The sequence below is a fragment of the Myotis yumanensis genome, unplaced genomic scaffold (assembly GCF_028538775.1).
Source record: "Myotis yumanensis isolate MYYU_CA2020_CCGP unplaced genomic scaffold, mMyoYum1.0.hap1 SCAF_2, whole genome shotgun sequence".
NCBI lineage: Eukaryota > Metazoa > Chordata > Mammalia > Chiroptera > Vespertilionidae > Myotis > Myotis yumanensis.
The window spans coordinates 506,116-529,196 of NW_027223753.1; the positions used below are offsets into that span (position 1 = coordinate 506,116).

A 23,081-nucleotide genomic window follows, 5' to 3' on the forward strand; every position below is an offset into this window, starting at 1 on the left:
TGTTCACTGGACACTGCAGGCTCCCCAGGTGCCTGTACCGCCCAGCCAGGTCGGGGAGGGAACAGAATGGCAGACACATCGGGGGAAGTAACTGTAAACCGTGTTTGCTTTGCTTAAAGAAAAACACTTTAATTTCACACTAGTAACGAGGGTGGGACACCGAACTTGACAGTTGTGGGGCCAAACTATGTACAGCGCAGGGGCCATCCTTGGGCAGCGGCCCTGGGGTCAGAAGGGGTGGGAAGGAACAAGTATTAACAACAGGCAGCGCAGAGACCGTCGGGCAGGGTGGCTGCTGGCTCAGTAGAAGCAGACGGTGTGCAGGAAGGTGCGGCCGCTCTTCTCCTCGAACTCCTGCAGCAGCTCCTCGATCTCGTTCTCCATGTCCTCCGTGTGCTGGATCTGCGGGCAGAGATGCGTCTGAGCGGGAGGAGGGGGAGTGGGGTGTGGGGCCCAAGCCCCAGCAGCCCCGCTGGCGCTGACCAGTGCTTCCCATCCTCATGCCGGTGGCCCCAGGCCCTCCCCTGGGAGAGCGCAATGGGAATGGGGTTGGGCTCTGAAACCAGGGCCTGCTATCCAGTGTGTCCAATGTTCCACGGAGCCCGGCCGGCGTGGCTCAGCGGTTGAGCGTCGACCTATGAACCAGGAGCTCAGGGTTCGAATCCCAGTCGGCACATGTCCGGGCTTGGGGCTTGATCCCCAGTGTGGGGTGTGCAGGAGGCAGCCAATCAATGGTTCTCTCTCATCATTGATGTTTCTCTCTCTCCCTCTTCCTTCCTCTCTGAAATCAATAAAAAATGTATTAAAAAAATAAAATGGAAAAAAAGTCACATGGATTGCAGCTACAGACCCTCACTCAACGGACACCGGGCACAGAAGGGCAGTCCCTTTCCTGTGAGGGGGCGCACCATCCTGTGCAGGGTGTGTGGCACCATCTGTGGCCTCTCCCCACTGGCTGCCACCAACGTCCCTCCCAGTTGTGAGACCCACAAGTGTGCAAACATGGCCAGGCGCCCTGGTGGACAACCACTGCCCTAAAAGGAGGTGCTGCCAGGGGTCAGCCCTGGGTGGCCAGCTGGACTGCAGCCAAGGCCATTGCTGGCCCGTCCTGGCCTAAAGGCCGGCCTCTGAGGAGCGCCACCCCCACCCCAGTAACTCAGCATTAGCCAGGGTGACCCGTCACACGTGTAGCCTCCGGGACATGTCTTCCCCCCGCAGCCTTTTCTCTTGCGTGACGGCCGGATCATGGGCACAATTGCTGGAGCTTCAGCAGCCACACTGGACCATGAGGCACACTGGGAATGGGAGCTGTGCTGGGTCCCTCAGAGCAAACCAGCAGGGTCCACCTATCTCTAGACTTCTTGGTTAAACTTTTAAAAAAAAATACTAACCCAAGGATGTTTTTTCCATTGATTTTTGTGTGGTTTTTTTTTTTAAATGTATTTTTATTTCATAGAGGAAGGGAGAGGGAGAGATACATCAATGATGAGAGAGAACCATTGATCAGCTGCCCCCTGAATGTCCCCCTGTTGGGGATCAAGCCTGCAACCTGAGCACGCCCTTGCCCGGAACTGAACCTGGGACCCTTCAGTCCGCGGACTGACGCTCTATCCACTGAGCCATGCCAGCCTGGCTCCAATGATTTATAGAAACAATGGAAGGGAGAGGAGGAGGGGGCAAGAGAAAGAGAGAGAACCATTGACGTGAGAGACACTCTGATGGGCCGCCTCCCGCAGCCGGGGATCAAACCTGGGACCCCTGGGGCGCAGGCCGATGCTCCAGCCATGTGTTTCTTCCTGTTTCTGTCACTCATGCCAGCTCACCGAAACCCGGGGACCAGGGGCAGAGCCAGGGCTGTGGGCTCCTCCGTGCTCGGTGCTTTTGTCACACGTAACAGAAACACTTTGCTCTGAGCACAGCTGCGGTGGCTGCACAAGCCCTGGCTTTCCACACAAGGGAGGTGCTCAGGGCCACAGGGGCGAGCCGCCCGGAAGGCGAGTGAGGGGATGGAGAGCCCCTCGGGCCCTTTGACACCTTGACACACAGCAGCTTCATGGCAGCGAGACCCCCGCAACCTCTGCCTTCTGTCAGCTTCACACACAGTGAACTGCCCAGAGCCAGCTATGGACTCTCACACCGTGGGCACCCTCAGGTGCAGGACTGGGTGGACCCTGAGCACCACGCCCGTTCCCAGGTGCCGGCGCAGCCAGAGCAGGCCAGGCGGGCGGATACTCACGCACTGGCACAGCTCGCAGATGAGGAAGGCCCCCAGCGTGGCCTCCTCGTGGTTGTCCTGGATGTCCACGTTGATCACGTGCACTGGCTGGCAGGTCTCCTGCTCCCTGGAATTCAGATCTAAGGGGACAGAGATGGCTCGACGTCACCTGCCCTGGCCGAGCCCCAAACCTCCTCCTCAAAGTGGCTGTGATCCAGCAAACACCAGGCCCCCACCTCACCCCTCACCCCTCACTTGTCCTGGGAGAAGCATTCAGCGGGAAAGCCCCTGGGGCCGGGGGAGGGGGAGGGTGAGGGACGAAGGGCACACGCAGGCCCAGGGCCGTGGGCTCACCTTCCACCACCTGGTCGTACACTCTCTCCTCGCAGGTGAGGATCAGGTCAAACAGGTCTTTGCAGTTCTGGAACCTCTCTGGCCGGGGCTTGATCCGCTTATTCCTGTCCAACATGTGCAAGATGCCGTTCTGCGTGTAGCTGGGCACGGGGTTAAGGAACTTTATTTTTTGGTTAATCCTCACCAGATGATCTTTTCCCACCGATTTTTAGAGAGTGGAAGGGTAGGGGAGAAACAGAGAGAGAAACGTCCACGTGGGAGACTGGGTCCTGGGATCGAGCTGCAACAGAAGTACGTGCCCTTGACCAGAATCAAACCCGGACCCTCAGTCCAAGGGCCAATATTTCATCCGCGGAGCCCCACCAGCCAGGACTTTGGGGGAGACGCCATGAACTCAGCCGAGCGGTGTCTGCACAGGCAGAGCTGCCACGCTCCACGGGCAGGAGCACCCAGGCCTTGCAGAAGACAAGGCAAGCGGCGGCCCTGCCCTGATGGGCTTCAGGACCTGCCCACCTCAGCCGGCCAGGCCACAGCTTCCAGACCAACAGGTTCCAGAAGTGGAGACCTGAGGCGGGCCACCTCCAGCCACCTGTCTCTCCAACCCACCAGCTGCCCGACTCGCCCCACAGCACCTTTGCTCACGCTGACCCAACTGTCAGCAAGGACACGGCTCCGTAAAGCCACCCAGCCTGGCTCAGCAACAGCCACGCAATCCCAGAAACCCGGCAGCAAAAAGGGAAGGTGCCGGGATCACTAAAGACAGAGTGAAAGGGCCCCCCCCCACCCCCCACAGTGAGGTCCACGCCAAGCGGGTGACCCCTGAGCTGCAGGGAGAGGGTGTGGCCTGTAAGGGTCACTCTGGGCCACTGGGAAGGCGCATCTCATTAATTCCATTTTAGAGGTACAGACTGGCTGATGCGGGAATTAAGTGACACATTCAATGTCTCCCAGACCATTTATTTAAATCAGCTCAGATTACTCACAATATATTTCCTCCCTTCCTTTCATAACGTATTTAAGTGGTTTATCTAACAGTTTTAACTTAAAACGATGCTAGACTGTTAGCCGTGGTGTTCTGGCTCCTGACACTTTCCAGCTAAGTTAGTGAAGCCAGCGTCCCGCAGCTCTGCGAGCCGCCCTGCCCTGCCCCGCCCCACCCCACCCCACGGGCTCGGCACGGGACTGAGGTTCGGCCTGTGGTCAGCCCCTCCCCTGCCACCCAACCAGCCCGGCCCTCGGGAAAGGACCACCAGCGCTCAGGTCGGGACTCGCACCCCCTCCTCCTGCAGTCACCCTCCATGATTCAGGTGATGTCACAGGGGGGTGAGGCTCGTTGGCGAACCAGACCCCGGCCCTCACTTGCAGGACAGGGAAGTAAAACAGTGGCCTTTCGGGACTATTTTCTGGCAAATTCCAAGGATGTATGGCCTGCACCAAGCCAAGCAGGACCAAGGGCAGGAGGTGCCCGCGCCAGCCCTTGAGCAGGAAACCACAACCCACCTGCCTTCAATTCCCAGAGACGCAGAACCTCTCCAACCCCCACTTGAGACCACAGGGACAGGAGGGGGATGGGGATGAGCTGAGCCTGCCACCTGGACGAAGCCCCAATCAGAGCAAAGCTGGGGCCAGAGGGAGGGGCCCTTTGTAAGAGTGAAAAGCTTCTGCAGCCCAGGACGCCTCCTGCTGAGCAGGGCTCCACGTGCTGAGGCGGCGGCAGGACCTGCAGCGCCTGCCCCTCACGCAGCCCCGAACCCGAGGGCACACCCTGGGAGCAGCAGGCACAGGGGGCCCGAGGCCCAGAGCGGCACTGGGAACCAGGACAGGGCTGACCCCCCTCCCTGAGCGAGCGAGCACTTAGGTTTTCAGTCACAACCCCCCCCCCCCCCCCCCCCCCCAGCACAGGTGCTCCTGTGGCCAGGCAGGCGGCAGGACGGGCCTGGCTGAGCCTCCCCTGCAGTGACTCCGTGTGAAACAGGAGCACAGCCTGGGGGACACCTCGGAGGCTTCCTTCCCAGGCCAAGGAGAGAGGACGGAGCAGGTGGACCCTGGCTCTGAGGGACACCTGCTGAGGGCACGGAGGGGGCAGGAGCATCTGCACCCAGGGCCCTGAGGGCCCTTCTCCTGCTTCTCCGTGGCCATTCCCGGAGGCTGCTGATGCCCACTGTGCAGGACTCCCAGCTGCATGGGAGCAGGAGGCCGTGGGCAGCGGGAGTTGGGGGCCAGGCCAGAGACCCCTGCGGGCGCTCAGCTCAAAGCAGAGAGAGCAAGGGAATGTGCCGCAGGAACCCGAGAAGGACCAGGCCCTGGCAGCAGGGCTCCCCCCCGCTCCCCGTATTCACTGAGCCCCCGATGATGGGCAGGGGCCTGCCATGCCCCCCTGCCCCGCTCCCCAAGTCCCAGTCCTGGGTGGACAGAGCACTTCCCAAGGGCAGGAAGGGAGCACAGCGGGGAGCACGACAAACCGGGTAGGAAGACTCCCTCCAACCTCAGGAAGGAGCAGGGAGGCCTGGGCAGGGACAGCCCTGACCCCAAGCCAGGCAGCACCCCTGGACAGAGCAGGAATGCAGGCCCCCCACACTCCCTCCTAACCACCAGGCCCAGAACCTTCACCGCCCCCCCCACCCCCTCCCCTGCACCTGTGGGGTCATCTGCTCAGGTCCTGGCTGGACGGGTTGTGGTCGTGGTCGTGGTCTGCTGACAGGATGGCTCCGAGCTGCTTCACAGAGGCTGGCTCAGAGCCCAGGACGCCCTGGTCGACACCGACTTCTCTCGGCCCCCAGATGCTGCCACACCCAGCTCAGGTGTCCCCACTTTGTACCTCAGCCTTGGAGGTGACCCCAAATCCTCTGTGGTTGACACTCCCTAAGGGTGGGCCATGCCAGGGAGCCAGCTCTGCACTGGGATCCTGTCACCCAATTTAACTTCTAATCTTAAACTCGATCAAACAAATGTCAGGCACAAACTCTCAAGTGGGGCCCAAGTCCCCTGGGGGGGGGGGGTGGTCCTCAAAGGCCCTGTGGCTCCGAAGTGCCCACGGGAACACCCTCCCCAGGGCTCAGGCAGGGCCCTGGGGCCACCAAGGCGGTCACAGCAGATCCAGCTGCACTGGGCTGGGCTGACACTGAGGACTAGGCTGCACCTGCCCAGCTCAGGCACACACTCCCTGGGATGCGCCCAGCGTCCCCCGCCCCCCACTTGTTTCGAGGGCAGGAGGGCCCTGTGCCACGGGGAAGCCCAGGGCCACGTCCCAATTCCACAGCCACCAGGAGCAGCCCCAGCCAGGAGGTCCGACTCCTGGCCAGTGACCCCCTCTTCTCTGGTGTCTCCACATCCCCTCGACCCCTGCCTGGTGGGTGTGCCCGTCCAGGGACCCCTCCGCTGCAGCTGGAGCTACTTGGGCACCCAGGGGACGGGCGGTTCCTCAGCAGGGAAGCTGCCCAGCCCATCTCGGGAACAGCTCACTTAGATTTTATGATGATGCAGCGGCAACATGTCTGCCTTTACCTGTGACCAGCCCCAACTGAATGGGGCGGTGGCCCGACGAGCTCTGGACTTGAGGGCCAGGTAGGCTGGCAGCCCTGGTTGCTCAGCCTGGCATTTCCCCCTCAGGACCCCTCTCTTTGAACCCCACCCCTGAAATCCTACACCCAGTCCTCCAACGCCAGTGAGAGCCACGGCCACGGCCACCTGGGGCTCAGATGCAGCACAGGCTGAGGCACCACAAGTGGGAACCACTGCAAAGCACACCCAGGGGGACCAGGGAGGAGTGGCTGCCACCCTCTCCTTCCCAATCCTCCCACGACCCAGAGAAGCAACCCACCCTCTCCCATCATGGATACAGGCGACGCCCCCAAGGGCCTGTCCCACCCTCATTTTCCTGGCAAAGCATGGAGTCAGCACGGATACAAGACGTTTCCCATGACCACAGGCCAGGCCCAGCGGCTGCTGGCCAGGTGGGTGCATCCTGGAGCCCATCCCCCGCTGGAGGGCTGGCACCAGGGCAGGAGCCTGTGGGGAGCCCTTGGCACACGGGGGAGAGTAAGAACGGCCAAGAGCAGCTGTAAGCTGGAGAACCTCCCAAAGGGCTGTGGGGCCAGCTGGGAGCCTCAAACCACACTCAGAACCGCTCAACAAAAGCTTTCGAGCAGCACTTTTTATATTAAGAAATAAATTCAAACTCATTTCATAATCAAAGCAATTTCTGCAAAGCATGTAGGCTGCACGAGCGAGAGCGTGGGAGCCCGAGTCCACTCGAAGAGGCGCTGCCCTGCTGCCCCGAGATGAGGGCGGCCAGCTCTGCCGGGTCTGCAATGGCCCCACCACCCTGGCTTTAGGTCAGGTGACCCACTTTCAACACACCTGGTGTGTGTGTGTGTGTGTGGGGGGGGGGGGGGGACGGACGGACCAGGTCCACCCCTTAGGCCTGGGCGAGGACGCACAGCAGTGAGCATGGCCAGGGCACTGCTGATGTCCAGACCCACAAGTGACCTTGGCTTCACCTCATTCACCCCAGCAGTCGGCTCTGCTCAGCTTGTTAAATAAACAAACATCATTTTAAAAAACAATGTAAACACATAGTTGCCGACCAGGGTGAAATGCGACAGGGAGAGCCCAATGCCGCCCGTGCAGGTGCCAGGCGGGCGACAGGGACGCCCACACAGTGAGCCCAGCCTGTTCCCACCCACCAAGCACAGCACGAGAAAGCGGGCCAGCTGGGAACACGTCTGACGAGACCCAAAGAAGTTTCTGGAGCAGCCCAGTGGCTGCAGCTACAGTGAGGGTGCGGGGGCCTCAGACGATGGCCCCCCCTCGAGCGCTGTGCCCACAACCGCACACCCAGCACGGAGGTCAGGAGGCTGTGGGACATACAGTGCGAGAAATCATTTTTATTTTTAGCTTTACCCCCAGATAAGAAAAAAGTACACAGTGAAGAAGTGGGTATACACACAAGTTAAGCCAAGGCCTAAACGACAAGGAAACTGAGGTGGAGAAGCATAAAGTGACTGTTGTGGGAGATCGGAGGCAGAGGTGCTGGACACAGGCTCCTGCGCCGTCCGGACAGGCTCCGGGAAGGGGTTATGTTCGAATTTCAAATCCATGTGTAGGAACAACTGGTCAGGTGTTCAAAGCCCACTAACATGTTTAGAGGCAGGCTTTTACTTGCTTTTTAAGGCAAATGGGTTTGTAATTTAAAAGCCGCTATCCACCGAAAGGTTTCAAACGGCCCAGAGCCTCCTGACAGACCAGCCCCTCCTCCCGGGCCCTCGGCGTCCTCGCAGCTCCAGGCTGGCCATTCCACACTAGAAGCAGGTGACTGTCTTTCCACCAAAGGCTCCCCAAGGGTGCTCCCGGCTCAGCCGGGCTCCTGGGAGGAAGCTCAAGTGTGGAAAATGACCCCCCGGAGCTACACGAGTGCCCACAGGAAACACTACATTTAAGCCACTCTGTATTCATGTGAACTCGTGGCAAAGGGAAGAAAATTTAAGGTCAAGGGGGAAAATGTGCACTTAAAAACGAACAGTTTGAGGCCAAAGATGTCATCACCAATACTTCAAATGCGAGAAATGGAACAAACTTGGCATTTGTTTCTCAAAAAGAAAAAAGACCGTCCGATGCACACATGGACAACCCCAAACCCCGCTGGTGTGAGCAGCGGCCAGGAGACCACGCATCACGTCTCCAGCTGTAGAAGAGGGGCACCCACTGAGAAGGCGGGCAGTGCGGGGCTGGGAGAGCTGGGACAGAAACAATGTTCTGGAAGCTGCCGAGACGGCGGCACAGGCCTGGGAGACGCACGGAAGCCACAGGCTGCCCTCTGGACGGACAGACTGCACACACCACAGACCCGTTAACGCAACTCAGAAGAGATTTCGTCTGGAGGGTCAGGTGAACTCCGGTTTCCCGAACTATCAGTAAACAATCCCCAAAAGGAAAATGGTAACGGAACCGTGACTAACCTCATTCCTGCTCCTGCTGGTGGAGAAAACCACACCAGCTATTTAACCAAGTGCTTTGCTCCTAATGGGACAACTGGCCAAACCTGATTGAGGCCAGTCCTTGCGAATACCACGAGGCCAGTGCACGCAGGGGCCTGAGGCCTGGCTGCACGGGGCAGATGCAGGCTGCCTCCAGAACCGGTCACTCTCTCCACGGAAAAGTCATCTGCCGGCCCTGGCTGGCGTGTCTGAGTGGTTCAGAGCATCAGCCTGCACCCTGAAGGGTCTCAATTCCCGGTCAAGGGCATGTACCTGGGCTACAGATTCCATCCCCGGCTATGGTCAGGGTGGGTGTGGGAGGCAACCAATCAAGGTGTTTCTTTCTCTCCCCCTCGCTCTCTCTAAAAATCAATGGAAAAAATAGCCTTGGGTGAGGATCAACAACAAAGAAAATTCATTTGCCCCATGTTACATCTTAAAACAGCGGTTCTCAACCTGTGGGTCGTGACCCCTTTGGGGGTTGAACGACCTTTTCACAGGGGTCACCTAAGCCCATCGGATAACACACATATAATTACATATTGTTTTTGTGATTAATCACTATGCTTTAATTATGTTCAATTTGTAACAATGAAATTGGGGGTCACCACAACATGAGGAACTCTATTAAAGGGTCTCGGCATTAGGAAGGTTGAGAACCACTGTCTTAAAATATTTTTCTAGCTTTCTACTGGTTACCAGAGGCCCGGTGCACAAAATTCATGCATGGGTATGTGTGTGTCCCCCTCAGCCCAGCCTGCACCCTCTCCAATCTGGGACCCCTCACAATCCAGGACTACTGGCTCCCAACCGCTCCCCTGCCTGCCCCCTAACCACTCCCCTGCTGGCCTGGTCCCCCCCAAGTGCCCTCCCCTGCAGGCCTGGTCCCCCCCAAGTGCCCTCCCCTGCCAGCTCAGTCCCCCCCAAGTGCCCTCCCCTGCAGGCCTGGTCCCCCCCAAGTGCCCTCCCCTGCCAGCTCAGTCCCCCCCAAGTGCCCTCCCCTGCTGGCCCGGTCCCTCCCAACTGCCCTCCCCTGCAGGCCATCTTGTGTCCACATGGGGGCGGCCATCTTGTGTGGAGTGATGGTCAATTTGCATATTACTCATTATTATATAGGATAACCGCCACTTCTGCAAACCCCAACCAGGCATCCTGTCCCAGGCACGGGGCTTAGCTCTTAGCTGCACGCATCAGGAGCAAATGAGGAAGCAAGCAAATCGCTAGGCGCCCCTGAGCTAGATGCTGGTCCCATCGCTCATTAAGGATCCCCTCTCATATGCATTGCCAGGGTGACAGGGTGACCCACTGATGGCCCTCCCCTCCCTCACCCTGGGCGATTACAATGTTCAGTGACCCCTGGAGCAGATACCCTCCATTACCGGTCAAGGGCTGCACTTGGGTCACGCTAAGCACCAAGCACAAGGTTGTTCTGCCCCTCCCCCACCCTCCAGGAGACAGAACTTCCACCCAAGTGAAGTCAATCAAGCAACGAAGGTGTCCCCCCAACACATGCCCAGAGGTTTGTGGGGGCAATCAAGAGGGGAGGAGGCTTTCCTACACAGGGTGGGTCGCCAGGAGACAAGTACTGTTGTTGACAGTGGGCACAGCAAACACCCCCCCCCCCCCCCCCCGCTTCCTGACATGGCAGAGGCACGCACGGGGCGGGTGGACACACGGACGGACACACACACACACACACGTGCAATTGTCTTTGGAACAGATGCTTCTGGGGGACACCGAGTTCTGAAAAGTGGGTTCTGCTCCTGTTGAACTATCAGGGACACGCACATCACCCTCCTGCTCAGAGTCCCTCTGGATTTCGTCTTTTAAAAATGTGTCAGCTGCCGGCCGCTGTGAAAGGGCCTCTGTGAGCACTGAGCAAGTGTGCAAGCACACCACCCCCTTCTCGCTGCTCCCGTGGGTGTGAGCTTAAACGTGAACGCTGCTGACAGAGTATCTTCAGAACCAGCCAGGGTCTCACGATAAGCTCCAAGCACACGGAAGCCTGGGGCTAAAACCTAGCTCTTTCCAGGGAAAAGGGACCCCGGTTAACGCTGCTGCCAGGCTAAGGGCAGCCTCAGCTCCAAGGACCCGGAGACTGTCCTGAGGCTGCTCCTCGGCCAGGCAGCGCCCGGCCTCCCCTCCTGGCCCAAGAATGTGAGCAGAGCAGTTGCTCCAACAGGGAGACAGGACACAGGTGAGGACTCCCCACTGGAAACACTTGGGGAGCTTCCCCCAATGCAGGCTCTGCCTGGGGTTCTGAGAAAGGGCCCGAGAACAGGTACTGCCCCAGCTGCGAGGGCTCCCGCCCGCCCAGCACGCCACCCGGGGGACTGGCTCCAGGTGCCACCCAGACCCCCAAGGCCCGCTGCAGCACCGACAGGAAGTGCCTGTTTCTGCCCCAGGGCCCCCATCCACATCTACCTGGAGCCTGGCAGGAGCAGGGGCTCACACACCAGCTACAAGACCTCCAGGCCACTCTGGCTAACGAATCTAGATGGACAGAGAACACCTGTGCCAACGTGGAGACCAAGCGTTCCATTTGGTGCTACATCCCTTTCACCTGATTCAGCTGGGTTCCACCCTGAGAACTACACGTCACACAGTGACGGCAGAGGCCCAGGAGTCCACAGCAGCACAGGGTGGTAGGTGCCTGGTCAAAACCCCGGCAGTGATCACCTTAACCACACACAGCTCGGTGCCACGTTCACAAGACTATATTTAAAAAGTACCTTCCCCTTAAAAACCACGTGAGGACAGAGTGAGAAGATGCCACCTGCAAGCTAAGGAGAGGGGCCTCCGAGAGACCAACTCTGCCCACACCTTGACTTGGGTTTCTGCCCTCTAACTGTGAGAAAATAAATGTGCTATTTAAGCTAAAAAACAAACAAAGCACAAAACCCTTTCTTCGTGAGTCTGAGGAAGCAGAGCCAGCCTGTTGCCTGTGCCTGATGCAAAGCAAAGTTCCTTCAAATCGTCACTTACTAACAGGCTTCCTTTGCTCACACACGAGGCCTTTCATGGATCTGACCTTCCAGAGGCATCACCAGAGGTGGGTGCAGCCCAGAGGTGGGTGCAGCAGCCGGCCGGTGTGGGTCAGTGCACACCCACTGGCACACACCTGCCTGCTCAGGAAAGCCGGTGGCCCTGCAGTGAGAAAAGCAACGGAGCCTGCGGTTCCCTCCCCCATCTCATCTGTGTAATATCATGACCTTGTCACCATGGACTTCCCGTGTCTGTCTGCGTGCCCTACGTGTCCCCGGCCCCCAGGGTGCTGACCCTTGCACTGTCCAAGCAACACTAGAAACGCACTTAGTTCTCTGAGATGAGAAGACTCAGCACAGCACGCAGCGGCGGCCACGATCCACCCGCCTCCCAGATGCCCGCCATGGGGTCAGCACGATGCCTGTGCCACAGACCACCACACTGGGGTCTTGAAAAGGGGGACCCGCTGGGATACAGCTCCTTGTCTTTCCTAAGGAGATCGTTGTACATCTGATCATATGTCGTTTTGAAATCGTAAACGTTGGGCTTGTCGGGCGCTGGCCCTGGGAGCTTCACGTGAGTCCCTGTTCCGAAGGACCGGACGCTGAATCCCCGTTTGCTGGAAGACACAAAGGAGACAAAGATCACAGCTGAGTTAGGTCAGACACGGACCCTGCAAGCAGGGGGCATAAGGTGGGGGCAAACAAATGAGTAATCCTATTGGTATTCGAGAGCATGCTTTTAAATACTGAACTTTAAGTACTTAATTCAAATGTTAGAGCGTCATGAGGCCTGTTACACAAAAACCAGACGAAACCGAAAATAACGGAGACGCAGGGCTGCCTGCCACGCTGGTTCTCTCCCACAACACACTCCGCACCCCCAGCCGTGCCCAGCGCGCAGCGGGCATGACAAATGGCTGCTAGATGAACGGGACACGGGCCGCACTCAGGCGGAGCTGCCGAGTGACTGGGAAGCCTCTGGATAAGGTGCTGGCATCCGAGTGTCCAGCTGTGAAAGCCGGTGTCACCTCCACCCGACCTCTCACTGCTGGGAGCTCCCCGCCCCCCGCCCCCCGCATGCACCTGCAACCAGCCCCAGAACTGTCGGCAGCGGCGCTCAACCACCCAAGATGGAACCTGCAGGTCCATCCACACAGCAGGGCACTTCCTGCCACTAAGAAAGGGTGAGGGGCAGCACTCGCACTGAACCCAGAACTGGTCAGAGAACGCGGGGAAACAGGTGAGTGGCCAACCAACCCAGGGCCAGGCACTCGGCGGTGACAGAGGGAGGCCAGGCGTAAGGACGTCCGCAAGTGTGTGCTGTGACCAGAGGGCAACAGGCCCAGCCACCAATCAGACATGCTGACCACCTCCTCCCAGTCCCCCCCGCCCTCACCAATCCAGGTAACATACAAGAGAAGGAGTATTCTCTGTCAAAGCCCCAACCAGCCTGACAAGTCACCTCAACCATGGCGGTGGGAACCAGGCAGCGACAGGAACCCACCACCTGCTCGATCCCACAGGGTCATGGTCACCCAGGCTGGCCACACCTGCTTCTCTGGAGGTCATGTTCCCCTAAGCTGGCGGCCCAGCTGACCACTGCCCCACAGGAACTGCCCCAACAAGCCACTTCCCCTGCAAGTGCCCTAAAGGCGCTGCCAATGCTCCAGCAACCTAACGGCTATCTAATGGGAAAATGTCCACCTCAAGGGAAAGAGTGAATTATTCCTCAGACCAACCCTTTCCGCAGAGTGTGAGACCATCAGCTGCACGGCCCTCCCGAGGGCAGAGGGCCTCGTGGGAAAGCAGGGCGCCCAGAAGCCCACAAGTACCAACGCCCCCATCTCTTCACTGGTTCACCCGAGGGCACCAGGAGCTGCCTCTCCGGCCGGCCGGCCAGCGGGAGGATGTGCTGAGACCCACAGCTCCCCAGGGCCGGCGTGGAGCTGAGGCCTGTGCCCAGCAGAAGGCAGGTCGTCCCTGTGGAGGGAGCGGCCAGGCCTGGGCCTCCTACGGGAGCTGAGGAGCATGTGGCCGAAGGTGCGCATTGGCCAGGAGAGACCCCAAGTGCGAAAGCAGCTGCTCAGCACGCGCCTGGGCCCACCCTGGGTCTGTCTCCAGAGGCCGCACGTCCCTCACCAGCCCTGCCTCCAAACAAGTCACGTGAAGCCACACACAGAAACACGCTCCACTCGGCTGTGCAGACACTGAAACTGAAGGCCTGCGGCAACCCTGTGTCGAGCAAGTCTACGGTGCCATTTTCTTTCTTTTTTTTTAAAACAAAATACATTTTTATTGATTTCAGAGGAAGGGAGAGGGAGAGAGATAGAAACATCAATGATGAGAATCACTGACTGCCTGCCTCCTGCACGCGCCCTCCTGGGGACCAAGCCCACAACGCTGGCATGTGTCCCAGACCAGAATTGAACCTGGGACCTTTCAGTCCGCAGACTGACGCTCTATCCACCGAGCCAAACCAGCCAGGGCTGCGGTGCCATTTTCTAGCAGGCTAAGATGATGATTACCACTTTATAGCAATAAAGTGTTTTTCCTAGCCCTGTGGTCGGCAAACTGCGGCTCACGAGCCACATGCGGCTCTTTGGCCCCTTGAGTGTGGCTCTTCCTAAGCCTTAGGAGTCCCCTAATTAAGTTAATAACAATGTACCTACCTATATAGTTTAAGTTTAAAAAATTTGGCTCTCAAAAGAAATTTCAATCGTTGTACTGCTGATATTTGGCTCTGCTGACTAACGAGTTTGCCGACCACTATCCTAAGGTATGTACATTGTTGGTTTAGACCAGGGGTCCTCAAACTACGGCCCGCGGGCCACATGCAAATACAAACATTGTATTTGTTCCCGTTTTGTTTTTTTACTTCAAAATAAGATATGTGCAGTGTGCATAGGAATTTGTTTAGTTTTTTTTTTAAACTATAGTCCGGCCCTCCAACGGTCTGAGGGACAGTGAACTGGCCCCCTGTTTAAAAAGTTTGAGGACCCCTGGTTTAGACAGTGCTACTGCACACTTTAACAAACTGCAGTGCAGCGTGCACATCCATGACTTATGTGCGCGGGAAAACAGAACACACAGTACCTGAGGGCGTCTGGAACGCACCCTGCAGTGTCTCAGCTGTGTCTGCAATGAGGTAACTGGATATTCGGGAGAGAATTTTTGGGGTGAGCCCAGCTGGTGTGGCTCAGTGTCATTGAGCGTCAACCTATGAGCCAGGAGATCATGGTTTGATTCCTGATCAGGGCACATGCCTGGTTTGTAGTCTCGATCCCCAGTAGGGGTGTGTGCAGAAGGCAGCCGATCAATGATTCTCATCATTGATGTTTCTGTCTGTCTCTCTCCTTCTCTGAAATCAATTAAAAAATATATACTATAAAAAAAGAAAAGAAAAAAGAGTTTCTTAGGCCCTGGCCGGTTAGCTCATTTGGTTAGTACGTTGTCCTGATACGCCAAAGTTCAGGTTCAATCCCCAGTCAGGGCAGGAACCAACCAATGAATGCATAAATAAGTGGAACAACAAATCAATGTCTCTTTCTCTAAAAGCAACAACAAAAAACAAGTAAGGAATGTATTAAAATGAGCCAACTCTTAAAATGAGCCCAAGCACAGCCACACTTGAAATCACTGATGAACTATCCAGTGAGGACATCCGAGCCACAGCAAAGGAGTCAGGAAGCCCCAACGGTGACATTTCAAATGGGAAAAACCACCGCTTCTCCTGGCAGCAGGTTCACCTTCCATTGATTCGACAGCATTTCCTGAAGCTCACTGTGTGCTGGGGACACCCAGTGGTCAAAACAGACCCAATCTCTCTCCTCAGCTCCTGGGGGTGAGAAGATCAGTAAAACATCCAGGACACAGGACAGTGAGGAGCACGCCCAGGCTTCTGGGAGACCCCCTAGAGCAGTGGTTCTCAACCTTCCTAATGCTGAGACCCTTTAACACAGTTCCTCATGTTGTGGTGACCCCCAACTTCATGGTTACAAATGGAACATAATTAAAGCATAGTGATTCATCACAAAAACAATACGTAATTATCTATGTGTTTTCCGATGGTCTTCGGCGACCCCTGTGAAAGAGTCATTCAACCTCCAAAGGGGTCGCGACCCACAGGTTGGGAACCGCTGCCCTATAGGGCCTTCCCCTCCACCTGCTGCAGCTGTCTGGGTCCGACCTGCGGGGGACGCCACCTGGCAGGCCTGTCCCCTGCACTCATCGCGTCATGCTGGGCCTGAGGTTTCACTGGGTGTCCAGATGGAGCACTCCCCATGTCCCTGACAGTAAGTCATCCCCACGGTAACCGGGCCCAGCCTTCCCTGAGACCGACCGCCCAGACAAGGCTCCTTGCTGGCTGGGTTTCTCTGAGGAACTGCCTGCTGCCATCCTCACCGCCCTCCAGACTCTGAGATTGTCACCAACCACGTTTAAAAATAAGATGAATGCAGTTTGTTCCTCCCCCAACAAAATGCTCACAAGTGGCAAAGGCTAATTAGCAGCAAAGCACTGTTTCTTCTAAGCTGGTGCAACGACATAACAGCCCATCTTGCGTGTGACAGCTGTGCCGTGTGACAATTTGTTTCTTACATAAGAGAACCGAGGGCTAGAATAAAATTCCTGACAACAGGCCTTGTTTCAACGGCCAACTATTTTCTATGTTAATCTAACCTTCCAGACAAGTGTTTACCAAACGCCTTCACAAGTATAAAAATCTTTCATCAAGAACCTATCTGCCCCGGCCGGTATGGCTCAGTTGGTTGGGGCATGTCCTGTACACCAGAAGGTGGCGGGTTTGATTCCCAGTCAGGACACAAGCGGAAGGCAATTGATCGATATTTCTCTCCCTCTCTCTTTCCCTCCCTCCGTCTCCCTCTAAGGTAAACACAACCTATCCAAGACAATGCTAAATGTGGGGGTACAGAATTGTTTCCCTTGTTATCCAATGACTAAAGGGAAAATGCTAACGCTAAGAAGAATACCAGAAGAATCCAGAAGAATCGTAAGAAGGTCAGTGCTGTAGTGTGAGCACTAACCTACTGGGAAGCATTCCTCTGGCTAAGAGTGAGCCCAGACCCGCCAGCCTCCTGGGAGCACAGCCTGTGGGGACAGTGCCCTCACCACGCCCCCTCCACAGGTCAGTCACTGCTCCTCAGCCCCATCGCTAGCTACGGGACCTCATGCCCACAGAACACAACCAGCTGCTCCCAAGCTACCCCACCTACAGTCTGCCTGCAACGTCACTGTGAGCCGGCCAGGACTGGGAAGACACACTTCTGAAATGTCAACTTTCCAATAAAATTTATGTTCTCACCAGCAAATTGTGGGCCCTAAACACATTCCAATAAACATTTTCTATGATTTCGTTTACTATGATCCCACAAGGCCAAGAATGAAACGGAGCGGCTTCTAAGCAGATCTGTGCCTTAAACTTGTGATAAATGTGCCATTTACACTGCCCGGTTGGTGGCCTGCTTGGACGCCCTCCTGCCCCGTTCCTGGACCCTATCTTCTCACAGGCCACCTTGCTCTGCTGGCCACTGGGGGCTCCCCCTCACACAGCACCAGCACCAGCAGAAGGCAGTCCCAGGCCGGGACGCACACCACCGGCTGCACCGGCTCGGGCGCCTGTCCTCATCTGGAAGGGCCGGAGAAGACCCGAATGCAGGGAAGAATGCTCAGCTGTCGGGGCTGTTCCCATGCCTGGTCTGCCCGGTTCTGTCTCAATGTTCACCTTCAAATGGAATTCTCCACCCTGTCCTGCTTCTGAAGACAAAAACCATGTAGCCCCTCAGAGCCCATGAAGGTGGACGTGGTCCTCTGCCATTCCCAGGACCTGACTTCAGACCCAGTCACCTTCTCACATCATTTCCAGTTGGCTTCCTTTTTCCTTTAAGTTCTCCCAGAACTGAGATATCAAACATGCAGCCACAGAGGCTGCAGGACCCAGCTGACCCACCCTAGTAAGCAGTTTCTGTAAATGTGTTCAGACCAGAGGTTTTGGGCACCTTGAGTGGGAGCACCCTATGTCTGAGATGTGCCAGGGGTGTGACCACACCACCTCAGGCAGCCTGAGACACGTCCCCTCTGGGAGGAGGTCCGAGCGCCTTCTCTCCCCGTGTGGCTTGGGGCCCACATAATGTGAAGATCTGAGAGCACCGTCCAGATCGGAGAACTGCAGGACCTCAGTTGACTGTGGCACCCCCCACCTCCACCCCCTGGATCCCTCCTTCAACCCAGGTTTTCTTTCCCATCTTGAGTCTTGGTTGTCACATCTGCAATGACCGGGCCCCTCGGGTCCCTCACAAGCTGGGGCCTCCTCCTCCCCTGTGCCTGTGAGCATCTAAGGGTGTCCAGACGCAGTCAGATGGGGCTGGGAAAGCACCTGCTAGAGGAGCTCCAGAGACGGGCTCACCTGTTTCTCCCATGTCTGCAGCCCCTGCTCACCTTCCCAAAACCACACAGCCAGGGAGTTGTGACTGAGAACTCAGCCCAGCAGCTCATAGAAGTCTGTCTTTAAAATTTGTTTTGAATTGCTGCATGTACAATTAGAAATGTAGCTTCCAAAAATCAACATGCCTCTTAACATCTAGGAGGTAGTTTGGAACAAAAAATGAATTGGCTCTAAAGAGAAATCTTAATCCACAAAGTACAAAGAACAGGAGTCCCTATGGAAGCATACAAGTCTTCCAACACCTTAAAAACCTAATGCCCCCCCCCGCCCCGGTATTTCAAAAATTTTAGTCTGAAAAGATAAAAATGATCACCCCAGGGAACGTTCTGACTAGCTCTAGAAAGTGCCAACACTCATTATCACTTGTATTCGACTTGTCAAAAAAAGTTGCAGTCCAAGCTGATTTCAACAGGGCAAAAATAGAACAGGGTTTCACTGGTAAACTACCTACAGAGTGTGTTCAGGTAACACATTCTTTTTGATATTTGTTTGTTTTCCTATGCACACTCTTTTGTATTTGTAACCAGACTGCACACAAGTTTCTTGCTTTTTTCCACCTACCACATCATCTTTCTTTGCTTTCCACAAACATCACTTTAAGGTCTAAGTCTCTAAATCGGACTTTCATAAGCTCTCCTAATTGTAACAGAAACCGTCAAAAAGTTTCTGAAGATGCTTTTAAACCCTGTAAAAAATCCAAATACATAAAGCCATAAGTAATATCTCAACAGTGAGAAAGACATGAAAAATTGTTCAATATCAAAGAAATTTAAAAATAAAGGAAGGTGAGATCCACACTTCTGCCCTGGTAGCATGAAAAGATTGTGAGAAAATGAGAATTTTATAAATAGGTATTATCTGGAAGGCAGCCTGGCAAAAACGTATGAAAATGTAACTCCACCGCTAGGAATTTATGCCAAGGAAATAACCAGAAAATGTGCAGATACCTAGATGGCACAAGGATGCTGACATTGTACAAATGCAAAATAGAACAAGAACACCCAAGTGTCTACTAATGGGAGACTGGCTACAAGTCACCCTGCCCAGGGTCCCAACCACTGGCTGTCACCACAGGAACAGGTGTTCAAACTCAAGGCATCAAAACGAAAGTGACCTGGTCAAGTTGCTCAGTTGGTTAGAGTGTCGTCCAGACACACCAAGGGCTTGATTCCTGGTCAGGGCACATACAAGAAGCAACCAATGAATGCATAAATAAGCAGAACAACAAATCGATGTTTCTCTCAAATAAGTAAATAAATAAATAAATAATAATAAAAAAAAAAAACCCACAGAAATGAGTACTGCAATCAGACCACGTTCACAACATGATGTGAAGAGAGGTTACAGAGCTTCATTTTGATCTCCCTTTAAGTGTATTAGACAAAGAAAAATGGTATTTTGAGTGATCTTCATCTTCCATATTTTCTTCAGTGAGAATTTTGCAAATAAAGATTACTTTTTTAACAAAGGAAAACACTCCCCAAAATAGGCATTTTAGAAATTAAAGAGCCATGTCTAGCCGAAACCGGTTTAGCTCAGTGGATAGAGTGTCGTGTGGACTGAAGGATCCCGGGTTCGATTCCGGTCAGGGGCATGTACCTGGGTTTCGAGCATGTCCCCAGTGGGAGATGTGCGGAAGGCAGCTGATCGATGTTTCTCTCTCATCGATGTTTCTGACTCTCTATCTCTCTCCCTTCCTCTCTGTAAAAAAATCAATAAGATATATATTTTTTTAAAAAGCCATGTCTAAAAGAACCTTACATTCACCACATGAATAACATGTTACCCTAAACTTACCTCCTTTGTCCTCATTCTGCCCTTTTGATGAGTAAACTTGAAAGATAGTAAACTCAGTAAAAGCACACACAAGAGTTCCTACTCTGGCTTTTTTTGCCCCCCTTTCCACAGGAGACCCAATGCTGTGCTGGCTCCCACCACTATGAACTACTAAGAACTTGCTATCTTTTTATTTATTGACTAGGGGCCCAGTGCATGAATTCGTGCACCTTGAAAGGAACTGTGGGTCGTGAAGCTGCGGTGGGCACAGTGATGGGTCTCGGCCCATCCTCCTCACCCCCACCCGGCCCCTCCCGCCACTGCCCCTGGTACCCTGTCTGCAGGCAGCCCTGCTCCCGTCGACACCCCACACGCTGACAGCGCTGTTCCCCGCTTGCACCTGCTGACAGTGTGGAGCGATTGGGGCCGGTGCCAGCAGCGGGTGCTAGTGGGGCCAGTGCTGTCAACGGTGCGAGCAGCAGCTGCTGCCCCTATCACCCCTCAGGAGCAGAGGGAGGTGGAGAAGCCCTCAGGGGCGATCGGGGCCAGCAGCCACCACTCACACCCGCTGATGGCGCTGAGTGATCAGGACCGACGCCGGGCACTGGCAGCGGGTGCGAGTGGCGCCTCTGGCACCAGCAGAGGATGTGAGCGCCAGCCGGGACTGTGGTGCGTGGGAGCAAAGAATTTTCAGTAACCACCAGAGGCTCACCACAATGACAGCAACCGGTGCCCCGCCTTGGTCTGGCACCCCCTCTCACCTGCTCCACCATTCCCCCCATGGCCAATGTCCACCGTGTTCTGCACACACCCCCTGGTGGTCAGCGCACATCATAGCGACCGGTTGTTCGGTTGTTCCTATTGTTCCGCCCTTCGTTCTATTTGCATATTAGCCTATTATTATATAGGATTTTAGAGAGAGGGGAAGGGGGGGGTTGTGTATCAATCTGTTGTTCCACTTATTTTTGCACTCGGCCATAGCTTCTTGTGTGTGCCCTGACCTGGATCAAACCCACAACCTTGGTGTTATCTGGCTGACGCTCTAATCAACTGAGCTCCCGGGGCCAGCCCAGGGCATCAGACAGGCATGACTTTGAAACCGATTTCACTCACAAAGTTGCTGCAGGTAATTTTTTAAACTTTTTCTTTTCTAAGATTTCATCCCAACTTTATTACACAAATACTTAGTAGCAGAAGGACTTAAACAAAGGATCACCAGCCAGAACCAGCAGGATGAGGTGGTCTCCACAGCACCTGTTATTATAATTAAAAACATTAAATATCAGTTCCCTTGAGTAGTTTTCCAGGGGTGTGAATGCTGCATTCTCCTGCTTAAATTTACCCAATTTTTAATGACTGGAGACATAATGCAGTTTGGGGGGTGACCCAGCACAATGTAACTCCAGCATATTTCTAGTTTTAAAATAACTTTACAGTTTAAAAATAACCTGCAGATAGACTTCTTAGGTTCAAAGCGTGTGGTAACACGCTACCCAAAAACGGCATCTGTGAATGCTGCGGACCGGCTGCCGATGTTGTTGGGAGGCATCCAGCTCCTGCTTAGCGGATCAAGGCCTCGGGACCCTGCCCGCTTCAGCAGGGAAACCAGAGTGCGGGGACCCCAACCAGCGGGCGGGGGCCCCACCCTCCCGTCACCCTCCCGTCACCCGGGGCTCAGGCAGGGCCGGTCACAGCAGCCAGGCTCTGCTGAGCTGTCACATCCGCACACAGGGGCGCCGGGGGAGAAGGCAGCTCCCACTGTGCTTTACTGTCACCACGGACGGGCGCACCGAACCGTCACAATAATGCGAGGGACGGAGGGGAAAACTCTGTCAGGCAAGAACAAACTTCCACTGAAGACACCAGGGTCCCCGAGGAGGAGTTACGCTGAAATATCACGCGAGGCGCCCGCTCCACTGCCCTCCAGAGCCGCCGGGGGCCTTCCAAAGGGGTTGGGGAGGGTTGAACGTGTGGCTAGAAGCAAACACACAAATTCCTGACGTTGACAACACGGCTACTTCCCTGTTTTTTTTAAAAAGCGTCTTCCTGTGCTGAGGTCACGTCCTGCAGGTTTCCCAACAGGTGGTAAGTGACGCTTCGCCCTGGACCCTAAGCCGGCGTCTGGGCCAGACAGGCCCCCCATTTTCCGATGCGCCGACGGGCGTGCCAGGCGGGCGCACCGAGCACCAGCCACCGGGTCTCCTAGGAGCTTTGCGGTTCCGGGGGCGCGGGAACGTTTTCACTTCGAACCTGGATTTCCCCGCGATGCTGAGCACACGTGGGCGCACCGCGCGGCCGACCGCGCCCTGTCCACCCCTCGCAGCGCTCGGCCCCCGGGGCCAAAGAGCCCGGGCCGGGCAACCCCCCGGGCTTCCTTCGGGGACCGCCGGGCCCCGGACGGGCCGGGGAGAGCAGAGGCAGCCTTCGCCCAGCTCGGGCCGGAGGGACGGCGGACCGGCCGGGGGACGGGGCGCGCGGGGCCAGGGCGGAGGCCCACCTACCTAAGGATGTTGTGCGCCTCCATGCTCCGGTTCTGGTTGCTCGAGCAGACCACCGCCACCCGCAGCGGCGACGACGGCATGGCGGTGGCCTCACCGTCCGCTCCCTCCGGCTCGGGACTCCCACCCAGGCGCGGCTCTTCCGCGCGACCAAGATGGCGGCCGCGGCTCCCGGAAGTCATGACGCCAAGCGGCGGCGCCGACGACGTACCGCGTCGGGACGCGGGGCGCGGGAGAGTACCCGGCGTCCCGCAGGCCTCCCCGCGCGGTCTGAAGCCGGGCAGCGGGCGGAGGGAGGCCCACCAACGGGCGCCGGGCGGGCGAGCTCGCCTCTGCTCCGAGGGGGCGCAGCCGAGGCCCGCGTTCCTCACAGGAGCTGCCCACCGACCGCGTCGGCGTGCTGACGTCACAACGCCGCGCCGCCGTCGCCGAGAGTGACGCGAGGCGTCGCGAACGTCACGCCGTTGTCGCCGGCAGTGACGCCACGCCGGCCCAGACAGGCGTGGGAGGTGGCTGGGCGCGACCGGGCGCCTGTCCGGGCGGCTCTACGCGCCCCAGAATCCCCTGGGGCCCCGGGTTTTCCTTCGCTCCCGCCGCCGGGGCGCTCGTGTTCGGCCATCGCCAGAGCCTCCCTGCCCTCCCTCCGCCGCCCGCCTCCCATCGCCCTCCCGCGGAAACCCTGCGGAGTGAGACATTAAACAAGGTCCTGAGCGTGTTGGGGAGGGGAGGCCCTCAGCCGAGACAGAGCTGCGGGAGGGGCTCTCGCACCCGCGTCGCCGGGAGAAGCCCGCAGCGACGGCTCTGGGGTCGGGACGC

General features: G+C 56.4%; 1 protein-coding gene across 1 annotated transcript; it reads right to left on the bottom strand.

Moving 5' to 3' along the window:
• Positions 1–103: 103 nt before the first annotated feature.
• On the bottom strand, positions 104–22,638 carry SSU72 (SSU72 homolog, RNA polymerase II CTD phosphatase). The gene is made up of 5 exons (XM_070403851.1): positions 22,269–22,638; positions 12,005–12,148; positions 2,570–2,709; positions 2,237–2,355; positions 104–402 (listed from the first exon to the last, which is right to left on the bottom strand). The coding sequence occupies exons 1-5, from the start codon at positions 22,445–22,447 to the stop codon at positions 301–303; spliced, it is 684 nt and encodes a 227-aa protein (XP_070259952.1). The 5' UTR covers positions 22,448–22,638; the 3' UTR covers positions 104–300.
• Between the last annotated feature and the right edge of the window lie 443 nt (positions 22,639–23,081).

Bases quoted from the DNA above. Each gene is read 5' to 3' on its own strand.
- SSU72 (XM_070403851.1), bottom strand. From the start codon at position 22,447: ATGACTTCCGGGAGCCGCGGCCGCCATCTTGGTCGCGCGGAAGAGCCG. The intron at 12,149-22,268 runs GTAGGTGGGCCT...TGTGTCTTCCAG, and splicing joins GAGGCGCACAACATCCTTAG to CAAACGGGGATTCAGCGTCC. The intron at 2,710-12,004 runs GTATCCCAGCGG...CCCCGTGCCCAG, and splicing joins CTTAGGAAAGACAAGGAGCT to CTACACGCAGAACGGCATCT.